Source organism: Balaenoptera ricei, chromosome 1 (genome assembly GCF_028023285.1).
Source record: "Balaenoptera ricei isolate mBalRic1 chromosome 1, mBalRic1.hap2, whole genome shotgun sequence".
NCBI classification, from domain to species: Eukaryota; Metazoa; Chordata; class Mammalia; order Artiodactyla; family Balaenopteridae; genus Balaenoptera; species Balaenoptera ricei.
In genome coordinates, this window is record NC_082639.1 from 8,638,499 (window position 1) to 8,650,127 (window position 11,629).

The following is an 11,629-nucleotide window of genomic DNA, read 5'->3' on the forward strand; positions in this document are numbered from 1 at the left end:
ATGGCTGTGCTCAAACGTCATCATATTTTAAAATGCCATCCCTGACACATGCTGGCGTCCCCTATTCCTTCTCCCCACCCTACTTTGCCCTACTCTTCTCCACAGCATTTATCACCAGATGCCACACTATGTATTTTTACTTACTTGTGTATTGTCTGCCTCCCTTGCTAGAGTGTACTGTTTTATTCACTGCTGCCTTATTCTTCTAGCTCTTAGGACACGGTATAGCTGGCCCACAGTAGGTGCTCAATTAGTATTTGTTGAATGAATGAAAAAGTTATGAAATTATAACACCTTACATTTGGATAGTTCTTTATAATTTACAAAGCACCATCACAAGTACTATTTCATTTACACCTATCAGTTAGGTGATATTGCCCTGTTTTACTGGAAGAAAACAAAGATCCCAGAGCTGTGTGGGGTACAGTGGAAAGTACCACATTATACTTGGGTGGGGAAAACTCTGAGAGTGACCATTTATGGAATGCCCACTAGGCATCAGGTGTTGTGCTAAGCACCTCACATATATTTAGAAACCTCACAGGAACCCAATGAGGTGGATAAGATCCCCATTAAAACTGAGCAAAATAAGGAGAGAAAGTAATTTACCCAAGTAACACAGTATAGAGAGGAGCGGGGATCCAAAGCCAGACTCGCTGTGCTTCTACACATACTGCAGCACACACTGCTCCCACATCTAGGGCACAGCCATCACCAAATGATCGCTGGGTCTACGAAAGCAGGAAGCCCGGGGGTGAAAGTCCACACCAACCAGCTCCCCACAGGAAGACTCACAGGTGGGGCTCTACCTACCAGATATACCCTGAATCTGGTGTCAGTGGATTGACCCTGAATCTACTTTTGTGTCTACACTGCCAGTGCCAGTTGAAGCCACCACCACTGCTCGCCCAGGTGACTGCAATCGCCTCCTGGGGCGGCCGTAAGAACAGGACCTCCAGCTACAAGGAGTGTAACCGACCCAGGGCCCCAGCTGCTACTCTGAAATCCATGGCCATGTCTGTGCCAAGGCCACACTTTCCACGAGCTGCTTCTAGCTGACGACGAACACGGTAGGACGGCTACGGTGGGCCTCCTCTTGACGGCCAGCTCTGGCCTGAGGACCCTGTGATGGCTCCGCACAGCAGACTAGGGTGCTTCCATCCAACTTTTCTTCCCGCTCTTGTTCTCTCAGGGTCAGATACGCACTGAGGCCTGATGGTTCTCCCAGCCTCTCCCAGCTCCCTCCCCATTTTCTCTCAAAGTTTATTTCCCTAATACAGTCCTTGCACTTTTAAACCCAACTTTGCAGCTGCTTTTTGAGCCAGCACACCTCCTAACTCACCTCCCTGCTTCCCTTCCTGCCTCTCCACAAGCTCTTCCCCACAAGTAGCCAATGACTGTTAAAGATGGATGCCATCACGTCATCCTGTGGACACAGCCCTGTGAGAAGAACGGGAGCCAGTCGGGGCCACGAGCTGTGAGGCCCCCGGTGAGGCCCCTCCCGCCCTCTCCCTTGCTCACGGTGCACCAGCCACACTTCCCTTCTCGCCTCAACTCATCAAACTCTCTTCCACCTCAAAGTCTCTGCCTGGAGCACCACCTCCCTGCCCGCTGCAAGGCTGGCTCCTCCATGTCATGTGGTCTCAGCTCAAACGGCACCAACCTCAGGGAGGGAGTCACCCGCAACCCCGTTACCCACCACCCCATTTCCTCACAGACTTGCTGCTACCTGAAATGTTCCTATTTGTCTATCTATTGCCTGCTCCCCCCACAAAACGTCAGCTCTTTGAGGACAGGGATCTCGCCTCGTCTCGCTCCCAGAATGGCACGTGAGAAGACTGGACACCCTGAAACGCGCTTCTCACCTCCCCCTCCATGCTGCTGATGCGAACCAGCTCGTTGAGGATCAGTAAGGCTCCATGGATCCGATCATCGCGATTCATGCCCTTCTCCTTGGCCAAGGTCTCGTCAAACCCTTTCTCTGCTTCCTCAAACGTGTGCTACGGAGAGATACAGAATGCCTAAACTACCCAACGTCCAGAGTTAGAAAGCAGCCCCACCCATCTACATGGGGGGCTCTGAGGTTACCATGCCTGCTGAGGGCCTCGTGCCGGTGTCACCAACAATCCTAACTCATTGAGCTCTCTTGTTTCATTTAGCTTCAACTCTCACAGCAATACCATGAGGGAGATACCACTACCACCCCTATTTAATAGAGAAAAAACAAGAGGCTCAAAGAAGCTAAGTGACTTGTCCAAGGTCACAGAGCGGCCAAGACGAGAACCCAGGTCTCCAATCCCAGGTTCCCATGTTCAGGGCTCTTTTTGCAGGACGAGGCTCCTTAGCAGGTTCACTTGGCAGCGGCAGTCAGCACAGGACTCACGACACTAGAGGAGCACTGGCATCTCTCCAGAGACACCCATATTTCTATACATTAACATCTCTGAAAAAAGATGTCTTGTAATTGTTGATAAGAAGGCAGTGAGTTTAACTGGCACCATAGTCTCACTCTTAGTGGTACAGAAAACAATGGTGTGGCTATCGATCAATCTTTGCTTTTGTGAAAAACAATAAAATAACTACTGATTCATACTGAGCTTAAAAAACCATGGGAGACCAAAGCAGACAGGGTACTTGCTCCATGGCAAGGGGCCTGCTGCTGTCCTGTAGGCCCGGTGATACTCTATGCAAACGTGCTCTGCTGGAGGTTGGGATGGAACCATCTCCTCACCCTGTACCACTGTGGCTTCTGCATCTCCTTCGGCTCCCGCTGGGTGGTGAGGATCAGACAGGCACGAAGGGCGGCAACAGCTCCCTCACGGATGGCCTGTTTGGGGTCCCACACGGCCACAAAAATATTGTCAAAGAAGGGCTGCACTTGCTGGAAGAAGAAGGTGGGGACGCTGATGGCCAGCTCACGAAGAACCAGGACCTGGGAGAAAAGGCACAGAGAACTTTCATCTGGGTCAGAGTCTTGTTCTCTCAGGGACACAGCCTCCTGTCATCCTAGAGCCTACATACACTAGGAAGAGAGCACACTTGCCCACTCTTCTAGCTCAGAAATTCTGGGGACCTAGGAAGGAGAGTGAAATTGATCAAACATCTCAGTGTTCATTATCCTAGGGTGTTTAGAAGCAGAATGCTTGTAATGTTAGAACACAAGTTCTGAAAGGGCAGACGTATTTAATGCTTTGCACACTGCTCTACTGATAGCCTAGAATGTGCCCAAAATACAGCAGGCATTCAATAAACATTGTATTGAATGAATGAATAATCCTGTTTAATATGTAATCTTGCTATTATTTTCATCTGACCCTGGAAAAACTGAAGGTTCGGAGGCTGCCCCAAGTTACAGAGTTAGGAAGTAGCACCAGGGTCCATGTGTGGGCCCCTCACCCAGGCAGGCTCCCTCCGTGTGGTGCTGTCCCCGAAAGAGGGAACCGACTGGAAAGGATCCAACTGAAGCTTCTGATCTCCATCCCATTCATTCCTAGATTCTCTCTCTTAAGGACAGACTCTCTCCCATCTCACAGCCTGGATTCCTAGCCCATCAAACCAGCTGTTTCAGGGATGAGCCTCAGAAAGCAATGAGTATGTGCGTCTAGAAGAAGAGGATAAGAAGCCACCACTTCCTCAAGTGAAGAACAGCCAACGGGAAAGAGGAAGTCTGGACTACGTACCGACCGATCAATAAATGACTAAAAAATAAACTGGAAAGGCCTGGGAGAAGGCAGGCCAACTCTCCCAGCACGGAGAGTGAGTCCCTCCCTGCTCCTCTCTTCAGCCCAGTACTCCCATTTTCCCACAGGATATGGAGGGACCTTGACAGAGGGATCCTGCAGATAGCGCGGTTGTCTGGGGGCTTTGTAAGCCTCTTGGCTTGTGGCTTCTTCTCTTCCCTACGGCTGAGGGCATGCCTTCTGCCTGGGAGGCATTTTTGATTCTGGAAAACTGGAGGTCAGGACAAGCACTGCACATAGGGCTGCCTCTCAAGCAACAAAAGAGAACATTAAGCCTCCTCTTCAGGTACAGAGCTCAGGGTGAAGAGAGAAAGGGATTCAGGACAGAACCGAGGGCCACCAAGAAGCCCAGTGCCTTTGCCTGGAGCACCCCTCTCATTCTTTGCCTTTCAGGGACCTGAGCACATCGTGTGAAGGACCCCGACGTGGAGCCACCACTCGCCATGCACTCACAGCCGCATGTCTCCGGCCCTCGTTGCGGTCAGCACCCAGCCATTCCAAGGCTCGCTTCACCTCAAACTCCACATACTCCGCGGTAAAAGTGTCCCCTGCCATGGCGAGGCGACCGATGGCCTTGGATGCCATTTCCATGACAACTGGGTCATTGGAGGGGAGGAGGTTCCGAAGGTAGTTAGCAAATCTTCCGATTCGGGTGGCGTTCCCACCTTCCACTCCTATGAGGCTGGCTGGAAAAGAGAGGAAAGCAAAAGGTGAGGAAGGGCACATGCTGTCCAGGAAAGTATGCTGCCTTCAGAGGAAAGCTAGCCAGTGACCCCTTCCTTTTACTTTAAGTACAGACTGCAATTTCCAGACAGTAAGGATGCAAATAATTTTCATTTTAACCAACAGATTTCATATTTGTGCCAGAACTACTTATATAAAGCAAAATAACCTCACTTTAGTATACATAATTTGTTTTCCCAAGAAAAAAAGGAAAACAAACTGGGACTGAATAATAGTTCACAGGATGGAAGACCAGTCCCTGGAGGTTGAAAATTACCTGCCTTTCATTCACTGCACCCCAACTCTACTTTTCTATTCGTAAGCCCCACTATGCCAAACTTTGCTCTACAGAGAAACCAGAGCCTGCATTTCTGCAGTGGAAAGAAAGCAGGCTTCTAGTTTCAGTTCAGGCACACTGGCCCTAGAAAAGTCGCTTAACAGTTCTGAGATTCCATATCTGAAAAAACCTGCTTTGTCGACGTCCCAGGACTATTGCTAGAATTAAAAGCTGGATAAGTATACTGAAAGCCACAAGGCTCCTTAAAATTCATTAAACAAATGTGAACTAAGTGTCCAGTAAGAAGCAGACCAGGGTGCAGTAGACACAAAGCTGAAGAGTCCTTTATTCCCAGTTCTCACCTTACCAGAAACTCTGTCCTTACCTATGGCCAAGATGCCACCTTTCCTCTCATTGGCATCTGAGCTGGAAACCAGTTCAAAAATGTGATGGTTCAGCTGATCATAGAAGCGAGTAGACTCTTCTTGACTCATCTACAAAAGAAGATGTACTCAGAACAGTTTCTAATGTCTCCCTGGTGGTGGGGTGGCTTCCAAAGACTAGGATCTGAGAGGTAGCCAGGAGGTACAGTTCCAGCCAAAGATGACATGGCCACTGCCTATTTCTATAGTTTTAAACTGAAGAGCAATTCATCGGTGTATTTAACAAATACTTATCGAGTATCTACTCCTCTGCAGGCCATGTCCCGTCCTAGATTCTACCTAGTACCAAGGGTATAAGAATAAACAAGACATTGTCCCTGACCTCAAGTCTGGTCTCTATTTAGAAAGCCCCAGGACTTCCCTGGTGGCACAGTGGTTAAGAATCCGCCTGCCAATGCAGGGGACATGGGTTCCAGCCCTGGTCCGGGAAGATCCCACATGCCACGCAGCAACTAAGCCCGCGAGCCACAACTACTGAGCCTGCGTGCCTAGACCCCGAGCTCCGCAACAAGAGAAGCCAAGGCAATGAGGAGCCCGCGCACCGCAAGGAAGAGCAGCCCCCGCTCAACGCAACTAGAGAAAGCCTGCACACAGCAATGAAGACACAACACAGCCAAAAATAAAAATAAATAAATAAATAAAAATTAAGGGGGAAAAAAAAAAAGAAAGAAAGAAAGCCCCAAGCAACCAACTCGTCAAACCCATCCCAACCGCTGTTATCAGGCAGAAAGAGTGGAAGGTCTGGAATGTGGCATGAAAAAGAAAAAAAAATGAAAAGAAGCAGCCGACTCCTAAAATATCACAATACAGGAAATGCCACAGAAATGTGTAACTGCAAAGGAACCTGCCCATTCTACAGACATGAGAAATCGGTGCCTTTCTAAAATGGAATCTCTGCATTTTCCGAATCCTCACTTAGCTGTCAAGAGGCATCTAAACCAGGGGTGGTATATGTAACCCCAACACTCCATGACGAACGGCCCCGAACCACAGCAATCCCAACCTCTCGGAGCTCCATGGTGACATAGTGCTGGAGCTCCTTGGCGGCTTTGGCCCTGGTCTCCTCATTCCGGCTCTTCAGGCCGCTGGCAAACTGCTGCAGGACGCTCACATTGCTGGATGCGGTGGTAGCTGTGGCAGCGGCGGCAGGGCCGGTTCCAAGCATCTTGCCCTGAGGTTCTTCGGAGAGAAGCTTCCTTTAATATTCTGAATAACAAACCATGGCGATGAACTCATTTATGGCCCCAGCTCCTCAACACAGATCTTCACCCTATCCACGTCAGGCTGGGGATCCTAAAAAGGTTGGGACACCTCACTGAAAAACATGCAGAGAGCCTCGATTCATTCAACAATGACTGATGTTTAAAAGAGGCAGCATAGGAGAGAGGGTCAAATTATGGGCTGTGCTGCCAGACTACCTGGGTGTGAATCCAGTCCAAAATTATATACCTTGAGGAAAGATACTTAAAATGTCTTAGTTTCCTAAACTGTAATAAGAGGATAACAGTACCTAACTCATAGGATTGATGTGAGGATTAAATGAGTTAACACACTAAACAGTTAAACAGTTAAAAAGTGCTTAAAACAGTGCCAGGCACACAGTGAGTTCTTAATAGTTGTTAGCTATGATTATCATTATGACTACTATGTACATGGCACAGAGTGAGGTACTAGAGGTGGGGAGGTAGAGAGAAAATAAAGCATGCCTAAGACTGTCTTTTTCCTCCAGCAGTTCAATTTAAAGAGGGAAATTGATTATTATTCTGTAGCAGCAGTGCCCAATAGAAATACAAGCCACAAATGTAAAATAACTTTAAATTTCCTTGTAGCCATATCGAAAAGGTAAAAAGAAACAGGCAAAATTAATACATTTTATTTAATCCAATACATCCCAAATATCATTTCAACATGTAATCAATATAAAAATTATTGATATATTTTTCTATTCTCTTTTTTGTACTGAGTCTCCAAAATCTACTGTGTATTTTACACTTAGGGTAATCTCAACTTGGACCAATCACATTTCAAGTGCTCTAAGCCATATGTGGCTGATGGTTATTGTATAGAACAGCGCAGTTCTATGGAACATTAGGACTTGGAATGTGCTCTAAAAGAGACTGATTCGTTCCTGAGATCACTCATTCATTCTTCAGTTATGCCCTGTCCCTTCCCTCAATAAGCTTACAGTCTAGGGGGAAACACAAATAATCAGGCGACCACAATAAAGTGGCCATGATAGCGCTCTGGCAGACTGCTATGTCAGTAACATATGCACCTATCCTAGGTATGTCCAGATTATATTAGAAAATCAAATTTTCAAAATCTCTTATTTTTCAAAGAATTTGTGAAATGCAGAGAAAAAAAAAACCAAAACAGGGAATAATTGGTTCTGAAAAGCTTTTAAATACTCCAGTGCCGAGAAGAGTGCAGAAGGAAGTGTCAGCTTTCAGGGGAGAGGAAACCCAAGGACTCCAGATGAGAAAACCACAGAGTGTGTGCGCTCGTCGGGGGGAGGGAGGCTAGCAAGGAATTTCCAGTCTCAGGAACGAACCCGCAGATCTTTATAAGGTCTAAGGCCCACAGGCCATCTGCTCCAGGGAGAATTCAATTAAAATACTAGAAGTTAAATATCCGAAGGGTCTTGGCGAGGGCTTACAGAAGTTAAAGTCAGGTGGCCGAAACTAGGGATGGGGGCGGCGGAAGCAGAGAGGATGAAACTCTGGGATGGAACCGAGCTCAGCTCCGGGGAATGGGTCCTTGAGAGGCCTCCACGGTGGAGCGCAAGGGGCTGACACTGACGTTGGTCCTCTTTGAGGACAATTTGTAGGGGGCTCTGAAGAAGGGGCGACTGATGGGCAAGGAGACCCAAAGGTGCCCCAGCAATACAGGAGCTGATGGGCCGGCCTTCGTGGCGCCAGAGACGCACAGCAGGCTAAAGGGCTCGGGGGTTTCCTGCGGGTCCGGGAAGAGGTGGGCGTTGCCTCGGGGGTGCGGGTCCAGGGCTCAGGAGGCGCCCAACTCCGTGGGGGCCAGTACTGAGGGGACCTCACGTCCCAGACGGACGACTTCCCGGGGTACCCCCACGGACCAGGTTGACCGTGGGTCTGGAAATTCCGCCGCCTTGTAGGGGTCGGTGCCAGGTCCCAGACTCACCGCGCGGCTTCGGCCAAGGCCTCAGCTGCCGCCGCCAGCGCCGGTACCGCCGCTTCAGGACCCCGACCCCACCACCCGCCTTCCCCGCTGTCCTCTAAGCCGGGCGGGAGGGAAGGCGGGGTCCCAGCCCTAAGGACCAATCGACGGGCGTAAGAGGAAGATGGACTGGAACACCGGCCAATAGTCATTAAGGAGAAGTGAGGCCTCGGGACCCGGCTTCTCAAGGGGGCGGGGACTGTTCAAATAGACAAACCCCGTGGCCAGTGGCAGGTGAAAGGGGGCTTAGGTCCACTCGGGAGAACCAATCGGTCGTGAGTTGACTTCAGTCACTTCCACGCACACATCCGGTGCATCGCTACTATAAGTCCCCTCTGCACCTGGGCTGTGGAGGTGCGCATTCCGCTGTCTGGGTACCGTGGAATGGAACCACTAGGCGGTAAGCGGAGGTTCGCGACCCCGCCGGGTTTAATCTTCGAGACCAGAGTGTGAGCGATGCCAGCGCCTTGTAATTACTGGAGCAAAAGAAGTGGAATTTTCGGACTAGCGCTACTTGTGCATCCGTGATTTCTCTTTTGTGAAATGGAATACGCATTTGAAAGCGTTTTTAGATTTCCCCACTTTTCCAAAATTATCTAGCTCACAAGATCATTCGCGAGAAACCGTAGACAAGTTTTAGCTAAATAAGCTGCTCGTAAACAAATAATTTCAAAGTAGTATCATTTAAAAAACATCCTTTCGAAAATCAATGGCAAAAATGGAATTTGACTACATTTCTTTTTTTAAAAATCACGGTCTGTTTATTATAGTAAGCATTGAAAATTCCTAAATATCTCACAATAGGAGTCCGATTAAATAAAATATAGTAATTTATATTAAGGAAAATGTAGGTAGAAATTAATAATCGTAATGTAGATGAATATTTGCTAAGAAGGAAAAGGGTTCACAATTATACCATGTAAATATAATATAACCTATTAAAAATTTATATGTTTCTTATGTGTCTATGTTAACATGGGGAAAATATACAACTAAGGTGTAATGGAATTTGGGGAAGGCATATTTTTCCTTTAAACATTACCATCATTTACTTTTTTACTTTAATTAAATAAAAAGTGTTTGTTGAAGAGGTGTAAGTTTCCAGAAGTACTAAATTACCAAATAAAAGAGGTTTGGTAATATTCTGTGGCTAAAAAACGCTTTGGCAGATTTAAGAGAAAAAGAAGTTGTGACTATTTTTTTTTTTGATGTGGACCATTTTTAAAGTCTTTATTGAATTTGTTACAATATTGCTTCTGTTTTATGTTATGTTTTTTTTGGTCATGAGGCATGTGGGATCTTAGCTCCCTGAGGGGATCAAACCCACACCCCCTGCATTGGAGGGTGAAGCCTTAACCACTGGACCGCCAGGGAAGTCCCATGACTACTTCTTCAGGTTTAGAATCTTTACATTGATTCTTCTGTGAAATAATTGTTCCTCTGAATTTCACAGTTTTCACTTGTTTTCAACATCTCTATATTTAGTCGTTAAACATTTTTGAATATGTAATACACTCACTGTTCAAATCTCAAAATAATTAAAAATTATGCGTATCATTATAAGTCTTGCTCCACCCCTGCCCCTTCACTACTTATTTTCTTAGTTCTTATGTATCCCTAGATTTTACATTTTTTACATTTCTATGTAAATAAAAGACAAATATAAATATATATTCTTATTTCCCTCTTTTGTTACGCTATATACACTGTTCTGTACTTTTTAAAATTCTAGGGTACCTTGGCTTCCCTGGTGGCGCAGTGGTTAAGAATCCACCTGCCAATGCAGGGGACATGGGTTCAAGCCCTGGTCCGGGAAAAACCCCACATGCCGCGGGGCAACTAAGCCCGTGCGCCACAGCTACTGAGCCTGCGCTCTAGAGCCCGCGAGCCACAGCTACTGAAGCCCACGTGCCTAGAGCCTGTGCTCCGCAGCAAGAGAAGCCACCGCAATGAGAAGCCCACGCTCGCCGCAACTAGAAGAAGCCCGCGCGCAGCAACGAAGGCCCAATGCAGCCAAAAGAAATAAATAAAATAAATAAATTTATTTAAAAAAAAATTCTAGGATATCTTAGAGATCTTTCTTAGTGTATAGAAGGCTTCCTTGTTCTTTTGTTATTCTTATAGCTGCATAGTGATCCATCACATGCATATATCATAATTTATATTTCCATTTCTCTGTTGATGGACACGTGTTATTTTCAAATTCATGCTATTACTAATGATGCTGCAATGAATGCCTTTGTAGATATATAATTTTATTCCCTGGCAGCTATACAAAATAGTACCAGAAATGTGATTATAGGGTCAGAGGGTAAATGCATGTGTAATTCGATGGATATTGTCAAATTCATCTCTGTAAGGGAGGTATCAATTTTCATTTCCACCAGCAATGTATGAAGTTTTTGTCTCCCTAAGACGTGGTATGGCCCTGTTTTCTAATTAACAATCGAAGATGGTTTTATAGCAATAGTAATCAGTGCATTTATAGGTCTCTTTGCAGTTTACAAAGAGCTTTCTTGTCCATTATGTTAAAATAATAACTAATATTTATTGAGCACTTACAAGCTATCAGGCGTTTTGGCGGACATTATAGAGTAGTGGTTAAAAGCATCTTGGAGTCAAAACTAACCGAATCTGAAACTTAGCTCCAACATTTACTGACTATATGAGAAAGCACTTATGTACCTATTTCCTTATTTACAAAACTAGAAGGTGGGGCTTCCCTGGTGGCGCAGTGGTTGAGAATCTGCCTGCCAATGCAGGGAACACGGGTTCGAGCCCTGGTCTGGGAAGATCCCACATGCCGTGGAGCAACTAGGCCCGTGAGGCACAACTACTGAGCCTGCGCGTCTGGAGCCTGTGCTCCGCAACAAGAGGCCGCGATAGCGCGAGGCCCGCGCAACGCGATGAAGAGTGGCCCCCGCTTGCCGCAACTAGAGAAAGCCCTCGCACAGAAACAAAGACCCAACACAGCCAAAAATAAAAAAAACAAAAACAAAAAAAAACCTAGAAGGATTATAATGTACCTACTTCGGTAGGTGGTATTGTGTGGGTTAAATGCTAATACATGTAAAGTACCCAAAACACTGTATGACACATATGAACAGTCAGTAAATGCTGTCACTGCTGTTCCTGAACATCTCTATGAATGAGGCAGCCATATTGTTCCCACTTTGTATAGGAGTAATCTGATGTCCAGAGGAATTGGGTCATACAGTTGGTAAGTGGTAGAGCGAGGATTTGAACATATCTGCTTC

General features: G+C 46.7%; 1 protein-coding gene across 4 annotated transcripts in view; it reads right to left on the reverse strand.

The window, feature by feature from the left end:
- Positions 1 to 8,426, reverse strand: part of MTOR (mechanistic target of rapamycin kinase) — a 125,420-nt gene extending 116,994 nt beyond the window's left edge. For 2 of the 4 annotated variants that reach the window (XM_059912954.1, XM_059912929.1), the window contains exons 1-6: positions 8,337 to 8,426; positions 6,187 to 6,476; positions 5,126 to 5,234; positions 4,194 to 4,426; positions 2,732 to 2,932; positions 1,866 to 2,000 (exon numbers count right to left, since the gene is read on the reverse strand). In XM_059912954.1, coding sequence (XP_059768937.1) covers positions 1,866 to 2,000; positions 2,732 to 2,932; positions 4,194 to 4,426; positions 5,126 to 5,234; positions 6,187 to 6,348 — 840 coding nt within the window. In that variant the 5' untranslated portion in view covers positions 6,349 to 6,476; positions 8,337 to 8,426. The remainder of the gene's footprint in view (positions 1 to 1,865; positions 2,001 to 2,731; positions 2,933 to 4,193; positions 4,427 to 5,125; positions 5,235 to 6,186; positions 6,477 to 8,336) is intronic. The other 2 variants (XM_059912940.1, XM_059912948.1) reach the window with 2 other exon arrangements.
- Between the last annotated feature and the right edge of the window lie 3,203 nt (positions 8,427 to 11,629).